The 22,328-nt window shown below is 34.4% G+C and overlaps 1 protein-coding gene across 1 annotated transcript in view; it reads left to right on the forward strand.

The window, feature by feature from the left end:
* MAP3K2 (mitogen-activated protein kinase kinase kinase 2) overlaps window positions 1-22,328 on the forward strand; it is an 81,871-nt gene that overhangs the window by 53,653 nt on the left and 5,890 nt on the right. The window contains exons 5-15 of the mRNA XM_080798071.1: window positions 1,187-1,286; window positions 6,765-6,878; window positions 7,263-7,350; window positions 10,713-10,843; window positions 11,653-11,732; window positions 13,265-13,332; window positions 13,498-13,590; window positions 14,382-14,588; window positions 16,140-16,288; window positions 16,666-16,797; window positions 20,303-20,432. Of these exons, the coding sequence (XP_080654197.1) occupies window positions 1,187-1,286; window positions 6,765-6,878; window positions 7,263-7,350; window positions 10,713-10,843; window positions 11,653-11,732; window positions 13,265-13,332; window positions 13,498-13,590; window positions 14,382-14,588; window positions 16,140-16,288; window positions 16,666-16,797; window positions 20,303-20,432 (1,292 nt within the window). The remainder of the gene's footprint in view (window positions 1-1,186; window positions 1,287-6,764; window positions 6,879-7,262; window positions 7,351-10,712; window positions 10,844-11,652; window positions 11,733-13,264; window positions 13,333-13,497; window positions 13,591-14,381; window positions 14,589-16,139; window positions 16,289-16,665; window positions 16,798-20,302; window positions 20,433-22,328) is intronic.

Raw genomic sequence — 22,328 nt, forward strand, 5'->3', positions numbered from 1 at the left:
AGTCCTTGGTAATGTATAACGTGCACTTAGACTTAAAATAGAATCTCTCAGAATTTAGGTTAAACATTAGAAATGATTAATGTTTTTATTTTAAGAAATAAAAAAGGTCATTGCATAATGCAGCCTTTAAATATTACCATTCCTTTTATTTTTACTCGGGGGAAATTAAATATATTTCTCCTCATTGTAATTGTATAATCCCTTCAGATATTATATAGAATTTATGTACATGGAGTTAACATTCATAATTTTGTTTGAGAGACCTCAATCATATGATATGTATTTAATTAGTAACTTTGAGAAAGAGAGTTGGAATGGTGGCTGTAAATTAATCAGCAAAGGTATAAGCCTAGCCTTCTACTGGGTATCTTAGTGTAGTGGTGGTGGGTGGTGGTGGTAATTGACAACAAAATTGCTAACAAGGTCTAGTAGGAGTTAAAGAAGATGGGATTTCATTTCTGTATTAGTGTCTCATTAAATTCATTTAATGAAAGAGCTGTCCATTCAAGGACTTTAAAAAGGCTCATAAGTCCTATAACCTGAAGATGTAAACATGCTTTACACAGAGATGTCTACAAAAATGGGTTATACCAGATATTCCATCCTGTTGTCCAATCTACTTTTCCCCTGTTTATTGTTCTTTTATGGATATTTCCTCAGTTCTTTTCCATTTACTGAGCACTATTTATTAAGTATTGTAAGTACTGGACCGTGAAGGAATAAAGACTAAAACAGACATGGTCCTTCCCCCTTACAGAGTTTACAGTCTGGTGTAGAAATCTCCAAGCTTAGCTGCATGCCCCCCATGGGCAGTACAGGCCAGTCCTTTACTACATAGGAAGGAAATACTCGAATTTAAAATTTTTAAATACTTATTTGGGGGATATACTTACATGATATATAGGTGATCAAAAATGTTGAGTTGATAAGGATACAGAAATCAAAATTTAAATCCCTAAGGAAAAAATTCATTCTTTTTAACCATATCATTGCATTCCATTATATAGAAGTCACATAGTTTAATTTTAATCACGTTCTTCAGTGAACATTTTACAATTGCTTTTTAATATTCATAAAGCAGTTTCAGACTTCATTTTGTATTTCTCTACCAAAGAGATAACTGTTTTAAATATGTTACTTAACTATGCCTAAGAAAATTAATCATCTTAAAATTCTGTCTGTATAGAATCCTTCAATTCCCCAGACCAGTTAAACTGGAAGATCTGAGATCTAAGGCTAAAATTGCCTTTGGACAGTCTATGGATCTCCATTATACCAATAATGAGGTAAATTTGTACAGTTTAACTTTCAGTTGCTCTTACTTTGGAAAGTAGTATGTTCATTTAAGAGACTTTTTTTTTTTTTTTAAAAGATTATTTATTTATTTATTTGACAGATAGAGATCACAAGTAGGCAGGGAGGCAGGCAGAGAAAAGAGAGGAGGAAGCAGGCTCCCCGCCAAGCAGAGAGCTCGATGCGGGGCTCGATCCCAGAACCCTGGGATCATGACCCGAGCTGAAGGCAGAGGCTTTAACCCACTGAGCCACCCAGGTGCCCGTAAGAGACTGTTTTAGGAATATTTATTTAGGGACTGATAAGGTTATGGTATGTTAGAGAAATAAAATATTATAAGTAAATTTGTAAATTTAATTGAAAAAAAATTTTTTTTACATTGTGTAAGGCATTTAAAGATGCTACTGTGCAAATAATTGAATGAGAATATATTGAAGCAGGAAACATGTATTATTTAGAAGTTTGCTGCTGGGGCATCTGGGTGGCTCAGTCATTTAAGTGTCCAACCCTTGATTTTGGCTCAGGTTGTGATTTCAGGATTGTGAGATCAAGCCCCAAGTCTGGCTCTCTGTTTGGTGGGGAGTCTGCTAGAGATTCTCTCACTCTCTCTACTCCTCCCCGAGTTTCTCTCTCTCTCAATAAATAATAAAAATCTTTTTTAAAAAAAAGTTTGCTGCTTATCTATGTTTTATCACTGTGTGTACTTTTTGGTGAACTGTCTTTTTTTTCTCATACTCTACACTTGGCTATAGAGACAATAGAGCTTTAGTAGTTAAACTTTAGTTAAAACTTCAAAAGGATTATTTTTGTGTTAGTTAGGACATGATTAGATCATTATGTTTATGTTTGTGAGTCAGTACATGTGATCTTAAGGGCTTACTCTGACATTGAGGAGCTCTGTGCTCTGGAAAATCTGCTTTTGTACTTTCTGTAAAACTCAGATTGGATTAGGTAATCTCTGAGGTTTCTTTCAGATCCTATGAGATCTCAAGATCTTGAATCTTAAAATTTTCAGGGACCCAATTTGGTTGATTGGTTAATTTGTTGTTTTCCTCAGAAAATACTTGTTGAATTTGGCAGGCATAATACTGTGAATTATGAATTGCAGCCCTTCATGGAGTTTATAGACTTGTGGTAGAAGCAGACAAATAATGAGTTTTTCAAATATATGAGGTTCTTTGAAGGACGTGCATAAAATACTGTGAATGTGAAAAAGAATAAAGGCAAGGCAAGTAGGCGTTCTGTTTAGATAGTACTAAGAACTGAGGTGGTAATATTTAATTACTGAGATTTGAGGTATGAAATGCCAAACTTGCAAATAGTTTGAGGGGAAGAACATTCCTGGTAGAAAGAGCAGCTGAGAAAATTGCCTACAGAGATCCTAAGATGGAAAAGACTACTATGTTTTAGGAATAGAAAAAGTGCCAGTGGGAATGGAGTAATTAATGGTAGAGAGCTTAGTAAAAATTAACTTGAGAAAACATGTGAAAGTGCTTTGCAAATGTTCAAGAATTGTGCAAATAAAATATTTTCTAATATTAGATTTTTTTTTTTTTAAAGATTTTTATTTATTTATTTGACAGAGATCTCAAGTAGGTGGAGAGGCAGGCAGAGAGTGAGAGGAGGAAGCAGGCACCCTGCTGAGCAGAGAGCCCGATGTGATGCAGGGCTTTATCCCAAGACCCTGGGATCATGACCCGAGTTGAAGGCAGGGGCTTTAACCCACTGAGCCACCCAGGTGCCCCTAATATTAGCTTTTCAAATGAATTATTATTTAAAGCAAAAGTATGCTTAGTTAGTTTTCCAAAGAAACCACTTACAGATGAAGGCAGAAAATATTTTGATAAAGTAAAAATCTGTATTCAAACAATATCCTTGAACAAAGTGGTGAGTATCATACTATAGTAATACCTTAAAATTTCAATTTTCAAATACTTTTTGTGTTTTCAGTTAGCCATGAACACCTCTTGTTGCCTGGCCCTATGTTGGCACTTAACTATTTCTGTTGTGCTGGCCTTATTTCCAACTGCCAGCCCCTGAGACTGAAGGCTATTCAGAGGTATAGCTGTAGGGTCTACACAAAAGTACATGTTGGGGTGTTGGGGAGGTGATGGGAGAATGAGACTCAAGAATGGGGTGAGGGGTGGGGATGGATGGGTTCCACTTAACCACAGTGGTAACTTGGTGGATAACACACCCTATATGGGCCTCCTTCCCTAACTTCCCCATTCCCCTATCAGTGTTTCCTAGAATCTTTTCCTTTATAAACAGGCTTGAATTTGATTTCTTTATTTCATGGTATGATTTTAGGGGAACCAGGTTATATCTTTCTTTTTGTTCGGTCTAAAATTACATCATGGGAAACTCTAAAATGTCAAGATATATTAAGACTACAATATTGTATTGATCTACCAGTCTAGTAGGTTTATCAAGAAAAATGCGATTAGTTTGACATAATTTGTTCATATTGTATCTGTTCTAGCTCCTAGAATTGCTGTTTCTTTTTTTTTCTCCCAGTTTGTTTCAAATAATTTTTTCTTGAGTTTTCTTGAGGATTGGCATCAAGCTAACTAATCTGTAGTTTGAGGAACCTTCTTCTGTTTTCTAAAAATTGGAAAATTTCTCCACTTTCAGTTTCTTTTTCTCGTGCTTTCTGAAGGATTTCTGGTCAGTGGTTCTGCCATTCTGTATGGGTGGCCTCTTGGCAGAAATGTATTAGAAGAGACATTAGGGTAAGATTATGTTGTTTAAAATTTCTTGCGATTAAGAGGTTCTGTGAGACTGACTTCTGTGAGTTAACCATGACAAACTCCATGCATGTCCTTCAATGCTGAGGGACTTAATAAAGTTTTGATTTTGTGGACCTGTGAACAAGCAAAAAACTCATTTATACTGCTTGTTATCCCAGTTCTGTAGCTGTGTTTTTTTCCCAGTATAGCATAAATCCCTGTGTTCTAAAAGAACCATTGTTTTGTAAACTTGTAGCTTGCCAGAATTGAAACAGTGTGAAAATTTAAGCTGGGATTTGTTGGATTTGTTAGTTGGGCTTCTCTTTATTTAATAGTGTTGAGGGAGAGAGAGAGAGAAAGAGAGTGAGTGTGAGTGTGTGTGTGTGTGTGTGTGTGGTGTGAGGGTGTTCGGGCAAGGTAAGTGGCTTTTCTAAGATCATTCCCATTCTAGATGGTTAGAGTTGAGGGAAACCTCTTTATGGACTATTACCATGTTTCACTATATAAAATCACATAAACAAGTCACTTCTTTTCAAATTTAGGTTCTATTTAGTGGCTTTTGGGACTCAATTTTTAGTTTCCAGAAAGGATTTATATTAACCGACAATATATCAATGTTAAGGTAGAGGGAAATAGATTTCAAGAATGAGGCTGGAATGAATTCACTAAGCAGGAAAATGTGTGACTTATTTAATATAATTTAGACAAGCTGGGACTTGTTCTTAACTCTTAGTCCTCATTGTAAAATTGATAATAGGTGACCTTAGATCGTCTAAGCGATCACATCAGAACCATAGGTGGTAGTCCAAGCTACCAATCCACATACTCCTCCAGATTGCCCAGATATCACATTAACAAACTGAAGAACAGAATCATGTATGTTACTGTGATTTAAACTAGTGTCTTTAACCCCGAAAGTAATAGTATCTTGGAGAAGTAAACAATCCAATTATTAATGAATATGTAGTTAAAGTAAATAGTTGGGTTTTCCCCTCAAATGAAAAACTGGAAAAAAATCTTCATTGCTTTAAAATGTTTTCTAGTGCTTAAAATATAATTAAAAAGAATACTAAAGATGGGAACAGGGTATATTATTATGGTTCATAATTGATAGGAAAATGAAAGGATATTCTTTTTCCTTTTATGTTTACTCTGTGATACTAGACTGTTAATATTCTTTTTCTATTATTATATATTATTATAATTTCTATTATTTTCTATTTGAGAAAAATTCTCAAAGAGGAAAAAAAGGCCTGGTTAGTGGGTAAATTGGAATAGTACAAAATGACTATTGTAGCTACAAAAAGAAATTGGGAATATAATTTCACGTACACATTAAGTAAATTTAAGTGGATTGCATGATAGAATTCACATTAGTCCAGAATTCACATTATTTGTGTTTGGCAGCCTTTATTAAAACAAGGGCTATTTTCCATAAAGAAATAAGCAGAGAATGCATACCGTGTCAGCTAATAGGTTTGGTTACAGATGAAGCTTTTACCTTATGACATCCATTAAACAGTATTCACCAAGTGTTTGCTCTTTGCCATGTTCTGTGTCACTTATTAGTGTCCTTGTCCTAAAGGAATTTATACTGTTAAGGACCCAAACTAACTAGGCCTTTACATTTGTGAAAGGCTTCTATACTGTACTTAAATAGAGCTGGGCAGCAGGTATGGCATATGTTCATTTTCATTCTGTCCATCCTTCAATGAGATGGAATATGCAGTTGAAGATTATTGATAGTTGTCTTTAGCAACTAAGTTTACATTTTTTAAAAAAAAGTTTTAATTCTTAAGTTGTATAAGCGTGTTTTTCATAGACTTCTCAGGTGCTTTTGTCCTTTATTTATTTTAAAGATTTATTTATTTTAGAGAGAGAGTGAATATGCGTGCATGTGAGCAGGGGGTGTGCAAGAGAGGGAGACGGAAAGAGAATCCTCAAGCAGATTCCCTGCTGAGTGTGGAACCTGACATGGGACTTGATCCGAGGACCCTGAGATCATTACCTGAGCTGAAATCAGGAGTCTGGTGCTTAACCCACTGAGCCACGTAGGCACCTCTGTTTTTGTCTTTTATAACATGTGACCCATTAGAGAACTAGTGAAAGCACGTACCGATATTTAGGGTTTACTTTGGATGGCTGACCCATTTAGCTTATCTGTTTAGAGTTTAATGGTCAAGTCACCAGGGTCAGATATGAGAGCCCCAAGTGGACTGTTGATTGCAGATATATTGCTAGTGGCCCCCTCCACGGCATCCGCTATAGATGTTCATTGTATTTGTCATGTTGATAAGCACTGTAGTTGAGAATGCAAATTCATAGTTGCTATAGGGAAAAATGTGAGTTTAATCAGTGCAGATGAAAGATAGTTCTTTTATTTTATATAGTTTTTCCTGTGTGTTCTTTAATGCTGTTTTGGAATAAAGATACTATATCTTATGTTTTGCAGCCTTATGGGAATATCTTAAAAAATTAATCTTTAAATGTGTTTTCTAGAAGAATTTAATTAATAAAGCAAAAAAAAATTTATGTCCTTATTCAGTCTATGATTTTAGTGGGATTTAGGATGGGAAGAGTGAAATGATCTAAATACATTTATTCATTCAGAATTTCATTACACTGACAATGCACAGAGCCAGGGTATTTTGAAATTTGTAATTCCATGGTAACAGAGATGCTCCTGAAAGGACTTGACCTAGTGGGATGGTTGTATGATACATTATGTTCCTTTTTGTTTAGTTGGTAATTCCATTAACTACCCAAGATGACTTGGACAAAGCTGTGGAACTGCTGGATCGCAGTATTCATATGAAGAGCCTCAAGATACTACTTGTAATAAATGGAAGTGCACAGGTATGAATTGATACTTCTTTCAGTAAGGATTATAGCATTAATGCCAGTGAAAGTCAGTATATGAAACATAGTTACATTCTATAATCATTGATTCTTTTTAAGTATAATGAAATGTAAACTTACATACTGAATTGCTATAGCTTATCCTTGCTCCTCAAAACTATGTAGCCAGAATTATAAATAAGTATAATATACTGTACATCTGGAACTAGTAGAAATACTAAAAATTTAGGAAGAATTATGCTGGAATTAAAATTTCAAAGAATAGATTTGGTAAGACCTATAAATAATACAGAATATCTGGGTTGTATTTAGTAGGGGAAAGGATTCTGTTTGAAGCCCCTAAGGGGAAGAATAACATTAATCATCCGTTTTCCTTTGTAGGCTACTAATTTAGAACCATTGCCATCACTAGAAGACTTAGATAACACAGTATTTGGAGCAGAGAGGAAAAAGCGACTTTCTATAATAGGTAAGAATGCTAGTGTCTGAACCATAAAATGGGCAGTTTCTCAGTTTCTTCTCCATCCTTTAATGTAGGTAACACCTAAACATAACCATGATAAATAGCAGCCTGCCTCTGTACTCTGTAATTTTTCTCAACTGTGTTCTAGTTTCTGATGTTCCTTGAAAAGTTTTATATCAAGTGTTCCAAGATTAGCAGTCTCCAACTTAAATATTTGTTTTCTTTATGTACTTAGGGTATTTTAATATTTAAAAATCCAAGTAAAACCTCAAAGAGGTTTTAATTATACAAATAAACTGGAGGGAAGAAATTAAAAGAAGTAATTCTAATATACTGAAATTAATGGATGAACCAAGTTCACAAGCCTTTCTCTAAGTTTTAGTCATTGCAGTCCTATCAGAATGAATTGCTGAGAGTTTCCAGATTATTGCTTTATTAGTATTCAGTATTTGTTATTAATAATAGATTGTTAAAATTAAGCTTGTAGTATATAAAGAAACAATGGATTCTCTGTATTGTCAGTTTTGAAGGAGGTCTAGTAGAGAGGTGTGGGCAAGGCAGAGGAGCTCTAAACTCCCTAGTTCACTGGATCTTCTTCAGTTAGTATAAAACATTAATTATCTGCATTTTTTATCTTAAAAGTATTACATTGCTCAAAAACCACTGGTGTAAATGTTTTTTAACAGGGCAGTGAGTCTGATTATTTAAGACAGCATGAACACAAATGTGAGGGATGGATTTGAAAGGGAAAAGTAGAAGAGGAGGTGAAACAGATAAGAGGGAGAAAGCAGAAGAGGGGGCAGAATAAGAGATGTGGTTGGGAATCCAAGACTAGTAACAGAAGAGGATTGTTAATAACAAAAGAAAAGATTAAATTGGTGTTTGGGACCCTCCAAAATCTGTTATTCATCTTCTGTTCCTTTCTGATAGGTGTGAGGTGATATCTCATTGTGGCTTGATTTGCATTTCCCTGATGATGAGTGATGTTGAGCATCTTTTCTTGTGTCTTTTGGTAAAGAAAATGAAATGCGACGAAATTCGAAGAAAAGCTAATTTGAAAAGATATATGCATCCCTGTATTTATTGTAGCATTATATATAAGCCAAGATATGGATACAACCTAAGTGTCCATTGATAAATGAATAGTTAAGATGTGGTGTGTATATATATATACAATGCTATATTACTGGGTCATAGAAAAATGAGACCATCCCATTTGTGGCAACACAGATGGACCTAGAGGGTATTATGCTAAGTGAAATAAGTCAGAGAAACACAGATACCATTTGATTTCACTTATATGTTGAATCTAAAAAGCAAAACAAATGAATTAACAAGCAAAAAACCAGACTATTAGACACAGAGAACAAATGAGCATTTGTCAAGGGAATGGGGAGTTGGGCAAAATAGGTGAAGGGGATTAAGAGGTACAAACTTCCAGTTATAAAATAAGTCACAGAGGTGAAAAGCACAATGTAGGAAATATAGTCAATACTATTGTAATAACATATGGTGATAGATGCCAACTACACTTAACCAGTGGTGAGCATTAGAATTGTCAGATCACTATGTTGTATACCTTAAAGCTGTTTTAACATTGTGTATCAACTAGACTTGGGTAAAAATAAAATGAAATAAATGAAAAAATAAAATGAAAACTAAATGAAAAGAAAGATGGGTTATCAAGTAGAGAGATGAAGAAACTTTCTTCACAGTTTTTCTTCCCTATCTCCTTTTAGTAATGAGTATATTGAGCTTCTTTTATAACCAAGGGTATATGGAAGGAATAAAAATACTAGGAACAGTGTGATCATAGGTGTTACAAGGCTTAAGTAAACCTCTGGCTCAGATTTGAGTTCCTAATTATTTCACAATCAAATAGAAAGTTATGTTTTCTGTGCACATTCCTTGGTAATCATTTTGTTCTCTTTCTCCCTATCTCCTCCTCATTAACAAATGCTGACATATACTTACAGTGACCCCTTTTTATAAGGCAAAGCCTTTTTGCTTTAAATCTGAACAAAACTTAAATGCTCATATAACTTTACTGTATCTTTAGTAGTTTAATTTCAAAATATTCAAAGAAAAGGGGAGAGTTGTGTTAATAAACATAGTGTTATTTCTATAAAATCAGGCAAAAATAAAGTGGATTATTGTCTCATAAGAAATGATGTGATTTGTTAGATGAACTACATTATATTTTCTCATTTTCTGAACTGTGAAGAAATTTAAATGCCAGGAATATGACTTATCATAAAACTCAATTTTAAAGTACCCCAGAATAAAAGTCAGAATTCCAATTTGAAAATACTCTAACAGGGCCTAAGGAATTTAAAAGTAATCTCACTTTAGGTTTGTGTGGTTTTTTGTTTTTTTTTTAATTTTTTTAAATTCTGTTCAGCTAACCAACATACAATATATCATTAGTTTTTGATGTAGTGTTTTATGGTGTTTGTTTTGATGTAGTGTTGTAGTGTTTAGTGTATACACTTTAGGTTTCTAAAGATTAAGGAAAGGGAATAGGAGGAGCATCATGGAGCCAAATATGCAGAGCATATGTTCAGTATGAGTGATTTTACCACCATAATACCCTTGCAAAGGAGGGATTTAGTCTTTTTTCTTTAACCTAAGTGCTGGCTTTATGTATTTTTAATCTATTTTTTAAATTAAAGTATGATTAACATATAGTGTTATGTTAATTTCAGGTGTACAATTTAGTGATTCAACAGTTCTGTACATTTCTCAGTGCTCATCAAGATGAGTGTACTCTTAATTCCCCTCAGCTGTTTCACCTATCCCCACACCCACCTTCCTTTTGGCAACCACCAGTTTGTTCTCTAAGAGAGGAGGGATTTAGTCTTGTGTTGACAGCTGAGGAAATGGGTTGGTGGGGATTGGGCAACTTTACCAAAGACATACAGTTGGTGAATAACTAGAGCTGAGATTTAAACAGGTCTAAAGCCCACATTTTTTCTACTACATTATGATGCCTTCCATAAGTCCCATTAAAGGGTAACATATATCTAGGTACAAATGACCCTTGGAAGTTCAGAAGCAGTGGCATCTAAAAATCTTTATTATAATATCAGCCCCATAATGCAGTTGTCAGCAGTTAGAGGAATATACCACCTAATAAGTATAAATAAATATTACGGTGAGGTTAATTATTATAGTAGGGTGGAAATTTAAAAAGGTATAAATACATTTGCAGATTTATAGAAATGTTTGGATAAGTTTTAATAAAAACTGAATTTTAGTGGCTAAAATTATTGGTACTGCAGTCCAGAAATCCTGTGTGCATATTTAATTGAAACAAAAATTAGTTCCCAGTTGATATTTATAAAATTGTGTAATTTTTTCCCTTTGAGGTCCCACTAATAGAGATAGAAGCTCCCCACCCCCAGGATACATTCCAGATGAATTACACCAGGTTGCCCGGAATGGGTCATTCACCAGTATCAACAGTGAAGGAGAGTTCATTCCAGAGAGTATGGACCAAGTAAGCAAAAGTTGATTGTCATTTTTCCTTTCACTTAAAGGGATGTTGTCAGGATTTGTGTGGTTTGGCTGGTATTGTGTGTGTGTGTGTGTGTGTGTGTGATCTCTTCTCCCATCCCATATCTTCCCTCTTAAGTGAACAAAATAGTAAAACACATAGGAAAATGCCAACTAAGTTACGAGCCTGTGTGCATTCATGTATAAAAAAGCTAGAATAAGTCTGGTTTTCTTACTCTACTCATCTATAAATAAATGAATGCATTTGTTTGTAATTGTGGGGTTAACATTCAGATTTTTGACATTTGAAAGATACAGTGAAACTGCAGATATTTAACTTTGTGAAGCTTAGGTTTATCAACTTTGTAAAACATTTTTAAGTGTTTAATTATGTAGTAGTCATGGTGTCATTATTCTCAGTTTGAGTGGGGCTGTTCAGTGTTCACTGAGCAAGGTTATGTGAAATCTTTTAGCTTTTAATTATTTAGCTAATAGTCTATAGAGAAAATATTTTTCTCTTAGGAAATTTTGAAGTTACCTACCTATAAGGGATCACTTTTTAAAACATTAAAAAATTATTAACTCAGGGGGAGGTGACTGCTATTGGATAGGGGGTCTTTTGGGTACTGAAAGTGTTTTCAGACACTGGTGAGAGTTGCACAGCTCGCAATATACTAAAAACCACTAAATTGTGCACTTTAAATGGGTGAATTTTATGTTATATGAGTTACATCACAGTAAAGCTGTTTAAAAGAAACTGGTAACTTCTGGTTATATCACACTGAATCATGGAGGAACTCTTTATTTTTCTAGATGCTGGACCCATTGTCTTTAAGCAGTCCTGAAAATTCTGGCTCAGGAAGTTGTCCATCACTTGATAGTCCTTTGGATGGGTAATATTGATTGTAGTTTTTATTTTTTAATATATATGGGTAAATATGTGTATATATAGTATGTCAGAGGAATGTAATTGATACTTGTCTATACTTAGGGCAAATGAATTTTTTCACAGTTTGGACAAACCCCTTAACCTTCTGGGGCTCAGTATCTTTATTAGGTAAAATGATAACTTGATTATAATGAGTATGCTTACCAGAATTCTATGTTTGAAGCTAAATGCAAACTTAGAATTTATGGAGTTTACTTTTAAATCTCCGTTGGTGGGATGCCTGGGTGATGCAGTTGGTTGAGCTTCCAATTATTGATTTGGCTCAGGTCATCTGTTACCCACCCCCGCCTTTTCCATGCGTGCGTGTGCACACGTGTGCTCTCTCTCTCGAATAAATAAATCTTTGAAAAAAATACTTTGAGTTTTGGAGGTTCCTTGAATTGTTTCACCTGTTCATAATTATGTTCATTCTGGCACCAAATTAGTAGCTTACTTTCTTGGTAATTGTGGCCCAGTATGTTGGCTGTCATTTAAAACTTAAGTACTTTTGTGAAATAGCTGTTTGGAATTATAACCTGGGTGAAGTTGCAACTATGAATTTTTTGTTACAGGTGCTCCTTTTCTCCTGGTATCAATAAACAGTGTTTACCTGTAGCACACAGAGTCCATAAAATCTTTACTTACTTGCTCTCCTCTGGGATTTCTTTTTGGAGTAAATTCTGAAAATATAACTAATACTTTATGGGAATATACATTTAATTTTCTTTTACCTGTGCACATGAAACCTTTGTCTGTGCCCCTGTCTACCTCAAGATAGGTATTGAAACATTTAAGAAATTCAGGAAAATAATGTGAAAGCTGTATATTGAGCACTTAATATTTCAAAGACACTGTCCTTATCACCATGCATCATACATACCCACTTGATGAGTTGGAAATTATTATCTTTTTTTTTTTAAATTATCTTGTTTTTATAGATATGGAAAGTCTCAGTAAGTTGATAGGTATTCCAAGGTTGCAACTGCTAGTTAAGTGGTAGAGCTAGTTTTGAAACACAGGTGTTTGCCAACAACTGTAATTCCAAAACTTATATTTTTACTGCTATACCCTATGGGTTAATTTTAAAAGCCAGGCTTTTGCCTTCATGCACCAAATAAGTGTTAAAAAAGAAGTCTCTTTGGGACGCCTGGGTGGCTCAGATGGTTAAGCCGCTGCCTTCGGCTCAGGTCATGATCCTGGGGTGCTAGGATCGAGTCCCGCATTGGGCTCCTTGTCCAGCGGGGAGCCTGCTTCTCTCTCTGCTTCTGCATGCCACTCTGCCTGCTTGTGCTCTTTCTATCTCTGACAAATAAATAAATAAAATCTTTAAAAAAAAAAAAAAGTCTCTTTTTTTCAGTTAACATTTCAGACTGAGCTCCTTTATTCTTACGTGTATGTATATAGGTATAATTTCCACACATACATACAGATACTGATATTTTAAATGTCTTATTTACATACTTTCTGTTCATTTAATGTGACATTTTTTATTTTTAGAGAGAGCTATCCAAAATCACGAATGCCTAGGGCACAGAGCTACCCAGATAATCATCAGGAATTTTCAGGTTAGACTATCCATTTAAATATTTATGTCATTAAACAATGCTTTGGCTGGGAGGAAGAGGGGAATTTTTTAAAAAAAAGAATAAAAAAATGTGTAAATGTGTTTTTTATTTAAAATTAAAGATATTGGACTTTTTTTATTAACATTATAACTTATGTTTCAATAGACTATGATAACCCTATCTTTGAGAAATTTGGAAAAGGAGGAACATACCCAAGAAGGTATCATGTTTCATATCACCATCAAGATTATAATGATGGTAAGTTTCTGGCAATTAGACCACAAGAACAGGATCTTAAAGACTCAAAAATAAAATCGAAATTTTAAAATATCATAAACCATTAGAAATAAATTTGTTCCTAAATCATTTAGTTTTCTGTTGAAAACAGTTTTTGAAAGGAATTAGGTAACTAAAACTATAATAACATCTTAGGTTTATGCCACCTTATCTCATGATACTTACCTTTCCCTTAACAGAAAAGGTGTAATTAAAAATGATATTAACTAAAAAATTACTCCTTGATGATGAAATTCATACTTGCATTGTACTTTTAAGGAAAAAAAAGCTACCTATAAATTTTCTAATTTTCTTATAATTGGAAATAAGAATAAAGTAGATTTTTTTTCTTCTTTTTATCCAGAAGTAAGGGAGCGCAATGATTTTATGAATGCTTGTGTATGTTTTAACAAGAGATTGTTTGAATTTATATTCAGATCCTGTTTTTCCCCACTTTTCATTTCTGCTTTTTTTTTCTTCCTTACCTTTTCTCTTCCTTATACCTTGTATTTTCATTTTTGACTTCATGATTCAGTGTTAAGGATATTTTCCTTGACCTTTAAAAGAAAAATACTACTCTTTTTCTTTTCTCTTTTTTAAAAATACTATTCTTAAGTTTAAAACATGTAATCAAATAAGCATTGCTAGTTCTATTTCTTAGCCTCGTCAAGTCTAGTCACAAGACAGACATTTGTACCTTATTGTACAAATTTTAAATACTTTCAGTTAGAACGTGAATAAAATTGTAAGATAATTATATTTTGATTTTGTAGGTCGTAAAACTTTTCCAAGAGCTAGAAGGACCCAGGGGACCAGCTTCCGGTCTCCTGTGAGTTTCAGTCCTACTGATCACTCTTTAAGTACTAGCAGTGGAAGCAGTATCTTTACCCCAGAGTATGATGATAGTCGAATAAGAAGAAGGGGAAGTGACATAGACAATCCTACTTTGACTGTAATGGACATCAGCCCACCCAGCCGCTGTAAGTAATAGAAATTGGCACAGTGAATGTTTAGTAGAACCTCCGCAGAACTTTATAGTATTAAACTTTATAGTATTAAACTTTATAGTATTAAAAGGAATAAATACCAAATCAGGGTGAGGCAGACTTCTCAAAAAAGGTAAAATCATGTTTCTAAAGTTGGTTGGAATATCATATATAAAAGCACAGTATTACTGCTAATTACTTTAGCTGATTCTTTTCTCTTTTGTTAGTAAAATTGTTACCAACTTGTCATTTATTTAAATATTTAAATAAGATGTAATCTAGTGGGGAGAATGGTATATAGAGAAATGATTATAGTACAGTATTTAATCTAGATCTTAAATATGAGTAGGATTCACCAGTTCAGGAGGTAATATCTGCAGGAAGACATGCCATGTTCTGAGAATGGGGAATAGTTCATTTTTGGCTAAAGTGGAGAATATCTTACTTGAAACAATAGGAAAAGGACTAGGATGGTAATTAAGGCCAGATCGTGGAGTATTTGGACTTTATCATTTAAGTAGTGCATACCAAGATTTGTGCTCAAAGGTATTTATTGCAGCAGTATTTGCATACTTCACATTCATCCCTTTTGTGCTAGTCTTGTCATATTTGACTTTTACATTTGTGAGACCTTGCTTTAGACAGCTATTTTTTGAAGTAATTAAAAATAAGAGAAGAACATTACTTTATTTCTGTAAAGATGTGATGGAAAGATGTGAGGTAAAGAACATCACTTTATTTCTGTAGACCCAGGAGTTTATAGATAATAGATTATGTAGATCCGGGATTCTACCAGGTATCAAATTCTTAAAAGAATTGCCTTTAACCTTTCTTGTGATTTAACTCTGCTGGTAATGAATTCTTTCAGCTTTCATTTGTTTGAAAAAGGTCTTTTTCTCCTTTATTTCTGAAAGATTTTTTTTTTCTGGGTATAGAATGCTGGGCAGGTTTTTTTTTCCTGTTAGCACTTTAAAGCTATTTCTCCATTTTCTTCTGGCTTGTATACTTTTTGAGGAAAGGTCTACTGTAATTTTTATCTTTATTCTTCTGTATTTGTTTATAATTTATGTTTGTATATTTATGTATATATGTATTTTTCTTTATTTTCCCCTCTGGCTGCTTTCAAGATTTTCTCTTGTTAGATGAGAGTGATACTCTTTCCAGCTTTCTACATTGTAAGCAGATGGAAAAATAACTACAAATATTGCTGCAGTAAAGATTAGAAATAGTGCATCTGACAATCAGTGGTATTCTGGATTGAGTGAAAGATGCTATTACATTTTTAATTGTGGGAGGAGTATAATCTCATTGGAAAAAATAAGACATGGGGATATATGAACTTGTTTGCATTTCAAACTCTCAGAAAACTGACTAAGGCAAAAAATTTTCAAGGTGATGATCATTGTGAATTTGGATGATCATGATTTTCCCTTATTATATCTAAGCTTATTCAATTAAGGGTATCACTAATGCAGTTATTCATTTAGTCCTTAACCCTTTGTGTGTCATCTGGCTGTTTCATTTTAAGATGATGTTCTTTTTTAGCGCCTCGTGCTCCAACCAACTGGAGATTGGGCAAACTGCTTGGCCAGGGAGCATTTGGCAGGGTCTACCTCTGTTATGATGTCGATACAGGAAGAGAATTGGCAGTTAAACAAGTTCAGTTTGACCCTGATAGCCCTGAGACCAGCAAGGTATGAATCACTGCACAAGCTACTTTGTCACATTTATAAGAAACATTTTTATTAAATAAATATAACACAGTAGAATTTTTGATTTTTCTTAATACAAATTATTTGCAAAATAAATCCATCTGTAATTAGATATATTTATCTACTTTGTACTGTGAATTGTTTTTCTCGTTAAGTGCTCATATTCCTAATCTGGTTTATTTTTGCTTTAATATACCATCAAGGACTGTTACAAAAGTTACTGTTTAGAGACCTTAAAATGTTTATTCCTTGGGAAGTAAAAATTTCAGAATGAGATCACCTTGATGGTCCATGAAGTTCGAATGTTTTGCTTTCACTAGCAGTGCTTTAAAGACTTAACAGTGAGTTCTGTCTTTCAGGAAGTAAATGCACTTGAGTGTGAAATTCAGTTGTTGAAAAATTTGCTGCATGAGCGAATTGTTCAGTATTATGGCTGTTTGAGGGATCCCCAGGAAAAAACACTTTCCATATTTATGGAATATATGCCAGGGGTAAGTTAGTACATCATTTGAAAATAGACATCTTCTCTTTAAAGTCTTAGATGAGGAAAGAAAAACAACAGAACTTTGATTATAAAATGTAAAACTGTAAGGACATTTTGGAAGTTTTGAATTACAGCTGGGTAATATAATTTTGTTCAGTATCTTCGTTTATCTTTGTATTTTTAAACTCATTTTTATTTTTATATATTTTTTTAACTCATTTAAAAAGCTGAGGTATACTAAAATAGGTTATATATACCACAGCAGTACATCCTCAGATTTCTCTAAATGCTCTTAAAATAACCATAGTAGCTGGTTTAATGAAACCAGGATCCAGTCCAGGATCACACATTACCTTTAACTGTTATGTCCCTTACTTCTTTTTTAATCTAGAACATTTTTACATAACATATATTTGACAGAGACTAGGCTAGTTCTATTGACAATCTCATCTCATAGATTTCTCTGATTGCATCCTCATGGTGGTATTTAATTTGTTCCTTTATCCTCTTATTTCCTATTAACTCCAAGTTAGATCTAATATCTAAATTAGATTAGGAGACATACAATTTCTGGTTGTTCACTGTTAGTGATGCAAAGAATGAATGCTATATTAGGATGATCAACATCCGGATTTCTCCAGTGTAAAGGTTTGTTTTTTTTCTGAAGACCAGAAAGTAATCCGAGCTATTAGTAATGGCACATAAGAATATCTAGTTCCTGGGGTTCCTTGGTGGCTCAGTTAAGTGTCCGACTCATGGTTTCAGCTCAGGTCATGATCTCATGGGGTTGTGAGATTGAGCCTTGTGCCCCACATCCAGCTCCACTCTCAGTGGGCAGTCTGCTTGAAGATTCTCTCCCTCTGCCCCTCCCCCACTTGTGTGCTCATGTTTTCTCTCTCTCTCTCCCCCATCTGTCTCCCTCTGTCGCTCAAATGAATAAATCTTTAAAAAAAAAGAGTATCCAGTTCCATTTCAACCATTTATCTAAGGTTTTTTGATAAAGATTGGTAATCATTGCCTGAGTCAGTAGTTTCAGTAGGAGTTGCAAAATGTGACTTGTCAACTGTCATTCCTTCTATGTTACTTTTAGTATTTGTAGGGTACATTTTAATAATTGATTTTCAAGATGGTGTTATACTTACCCATTTAAAAATACATGTATTCATATAATTTAATTGGTTGTATATATTAGGAAAAGATTTGATTTATGGGTCTTCAAGTGGGTTGTTTATTAGAATTATGTGTTTTGGGGCACCTGGGTGGCTCAGTGTGTTAAGCCTCTGCTTTCGGCTCAGGTCATGATCTCAGGGTCCTGGGATGGAGCCCCACATTGGGCTCTGTGCTCACCTGGGAGCCTGCTTCTCCCCTCTCTGCCTGCCTCTCTGCCTACTTGTGATCTCTCTCTCTCTGTCAAATAAATAAAATCTTAAAAAAAAAAGAATTTTATGTTTCATGTATCAGGTTGCAGTTTAAGCTTATGGGTCAGTAAAAACTGTGGATCAGTATCTGGTAGTCCTAGTCTTAATCATCCTGTTTCACAAGATCAGCAGTTAACTTTCTTTCTTATCATGAATAATTAATTATTTATTTCAAAGATCCTGTTGACAAAGTAAATTAGTTTTTTTTAATTCCTTTGGAAAACAGATGGGTGGGATGTATTAAATGCCATAGAAATTTTGAAGCCTTTTGACCAATATATATTTAAATTAGAAACAAAAGGATAATTCTGAATAGGTGTGAATAGGGACCCAGATTGTTGAAGATAAGATTAAATGGTTAATTGGCTAGAACTGATTTACATCACAAATGGAGATGGGTAATCTTATAGATTTAGCAATCTTAAAACTAAGCCAGGACTATTCAGGAAGAGGTATTAGATCATGTTTCTCATTAGCTCTGCTTGGTTTTGTAAGAGCAACTATCTCTTCAAAGTATAGGTTGTCACTGAAATAATTTTACTGAAATAATAATAATTCATCAACAATCTTAAAATGAATTATACATATGCCAAGTCTCATATATGGGCCAGACGTACATGATCTTAGACTTTACTGAATTTCCAAGTTTGTGAATGATGCTACATACTTTCTCTCATTAAATTTAGTATGATGGATCTCTTTGTGCCCTAGATTTCATGCTTTGCCCAGATTGTTATTCTGTTTTTCAGTTTTCCCAAATGTAGCATTCTCTTCCTTAGTTTATCTAGAACTACTTTGAGAACAGAACCATAACTTTATTTTCTGTCCCTGGACTATCAGTTGATTTCTCTGACACAGAGTTTTTTGCTGGCACAGTACTTACAACTCATTCTGCTTGTCACTCTGAAGAAGAGAACTTTTTTTTGGTACATGGGAGTAAATAGCACCAGTGGAGCTGTTAGCAGCCAGAAGCCACTGGCCCAACTGCCCAAGGCCCGAAAAAGCCTTAAGTCTGTCACTCATTTTGCAGCCTACAAGTATTTAGGGGCTTGTTATTTGGACAGCTCAGTTCTAGGCATGTTATTTTGTGTATTACTACAAGTAGAGACACAATACATAGACTGAACAAACAAGCCACATTGACTTACAGGTGCGTGGCTGCCTAAGGCTTTCCACACATGTGTTTGCAGGTGTGAGTCAGCAGAATTGCATCTTACTGTCCTCTCCCTTCAGGGATTGCTCATGAGTAGTGGGAACAGCAAATGGTTAAGCCTATAAAGTCTAGGAATCTACTTTCATATAATATAGTACACCGCAGGCCAGAACTCAAGGAAAGGCAGAAACATTTGGATATATTCTCTGTTTAAAAGAAAAGATTTTGTCCTTCAGGAAGTATTTTATTCCCATATTTTAAAATGGTGATTAGTCATCAGATTTGCATGTTGGAATCTACAGTAGGGAAGGTTTTTCAAAATTCAAGTGCCAGTGTCTCACCTCAGAGTGATTCAGCATTCTAAGAGATGGCACCTCATCCTGCCTTAAAAAACATGTAAGAAAATTTGAAATTCTTCTTTAATACATTTTCACATGTTTTGAACTAGAATGTTGAGTATAAAAGAAAAACTTTAAAAATCTCATATGTGTTTTGACTATTTAATCATATCCATTCTTTCTCCTGAGAAGTAAAGTAGCAGATATCAAACAAAATAAATAAGATTCAAGTAGGGAATATTGAGAAGAGCAAGCAGGAAAAACAAAAATACATTCAGGGCAAAAAAAGCAAGATTTTAAAAACCATGATTGCAAGGAACAAGAGATAGAACCAACATAATCATGGAAACAAGGTCATCAATCGAAAAAAGTAGTTTAAAAGGCTTCTTTCAACTATAACTATACTCTTCCACAGTTGTCGTCAGGGAATATAGTAGAGTTTATGTTGAATTAGGTGGCATATAATGTCCTTACTGAGAATTCCTGTACTCTCCAGCTAAAGCTTCCCACTCACAAACTACAGATCCTTTTAAAAATAAAGATTTAATAGTAGTTTTTATTTCAAACCATACTATAGTTTTCTTTTGTTTTCTTTTATCTTAGGGTTCAATTAAGGACCAATTAAAAGCATATGGAGCTCTTACTGAGAATGTGACTAGGAAATATACCCGTCAGATTCTGGAGGGCGTACATTATTTGCACAGTAATATGATTGTTCATAGAGATATCAAAGGTAAGTAATGAGGTATTTTTTATTTTACATACACAGTTTTTTTTGTGAATCTGAATGAAACAAGTGACATGACTGAGAAACTTAGCATTTAAATTACTACATCTGCCTTTAAAACATCTTAGGAAACAATTCTGCTTTCTCACTGTCACAGTCAATATTCTGACTTGTCCTGATGTTCACATCTCCACAAGTGGGTAGATCATCTATGGGGGGGTCCACAGCATCAGTAAAGTTCAGATGATCATGAAAATGAGAATATGTTTTCATACATAGGACATGGGCATTAGAATATAGTGGTTAAAAGTAGGGGTTCTGATATTAGCTGGCCTGATGCAGATTTGGACTTTATCCATCACTATATAACCTTGGGCAAGACACATAATCTCTCTATGCCTCAGTTCCTCGTTTTTAAGGAGGATAATAATGGTGTCTAACTCAGGGTTTTTGTATGGATTAAATGATTTAATGTATATAATATGCTTAAAACAGTATATTTAGAAAACACTCAAAAGTTAGCTATGCTGATGACATACTTTATGTTGAGTTCATTTTTAAAGCCATGGGAATGGACGTCGTTACCTAGGGAGAGAATAAGAAGAGGAAAGGAGAGAGGCCAAGACTTGAACTTTGATGAACTCCAGCTCAGTTAAACTCACTTTTTAAAACTCTAAAAACTCAACTCTTTTCAGGGAGCAGCTATGTAAGGAAGTGCATGATGTAAGAAAAAAGCAATTGGCGGAGGTGTTTCAAATTTGAGAGTGCTTAAAACTTTGTACTGCAGAGCATACCCAGAGGTCTGATTCTGTAAATACTGGGTTGTGACTCACATTTAAAGATCACTTTATGGGGCACCTGGGTGGCCCAGTGGGTTAAAGCCTCTGCCTTTGGCTCAGGTCATGATCCCAGGGTCCTGGGATCGAGCCCCGACTCAGGCTCTCTGCTCAGCAGGGAGCCTGCTTCCTCCTCTCTCTCTGCATGCTTCTCTGCCTACTTGTGATCTCTGTCTGTCAAATAAATAAATAAAATCTTAAAAAAAAATAGAGATCACTTTATTTAATCAGTCAGTAAGAATAAATACGCGCACACATGCAGTTGACCCTTGAACAACATAGGTTTGAACTATGTGGATCCTCCTATTTTTGGATTTTTTTTTCATATATAAACTGCAGTACCATAAATGTATTTTCCTTATGACTTTAACATTTTATTTTCTCTAACTTACTTTATTATAAGAATATAATAGATAATACATACAATATACAAAATACATGTTAAAGGTATGTTATCAGTAAGGTTTCCAGTCAGCAGTAGGCTATTAGTAGTGTCACATCATAAATATGGTCATATTCAGGCCAAAGAGACATTTCTACCCAGTTTCTGGTGACAAAGTAAAATCTGCTGCAGAATGCCTGAGCCAAATTGCTTGGATGGGATGGAGCTTGCTAGTGAGTCTGAGAGAATGAGGACATGGCTCGTGTTCTAAAAGAAATAGGAACCTTTCATCTCAAGATCTGCCCAGCTTAGACCTTACTAGTCAAGTGATAGCTTAAAGAACCACAAGGGGAAATTGCTTGATTGTAAATTATTCTATTAGGAATAAGCTCTATTCAAGCCAGTTTCTCTTGCTTTCATAATGAGAAAAGGTAAAGAACTGAGGACAGCAACCCCTCAGGGGATCCTCATCTAACCTTGCCAGAAAGAGTGATAAGCTATTCTGGTAAATGAGGCTGGAAGCAAGCAGATTTATAAGAGAAAAACAAAATATAAAACTGGATACACAATATGATCTCAGGCTTGCAAAATTAAAGTATGACCTAGGAGAAGAATTTCCATATAATTAAGTGATTATTTCCAAATGGCAGGATGAGTGATGGTTGTTTTCATTTGTGTGCCTTT

Source organism: Martes martes, assembly GCF_963455335.1.
Source record: "Martes martes genome assembly, chromosome: 3".
In the NCBI taxonomy this organism is placed as follows: Eukaryota; Metazoa; Chordata; class Mammalia; order Carnivora; family Mustelidae; genus Martes; species Martes martes.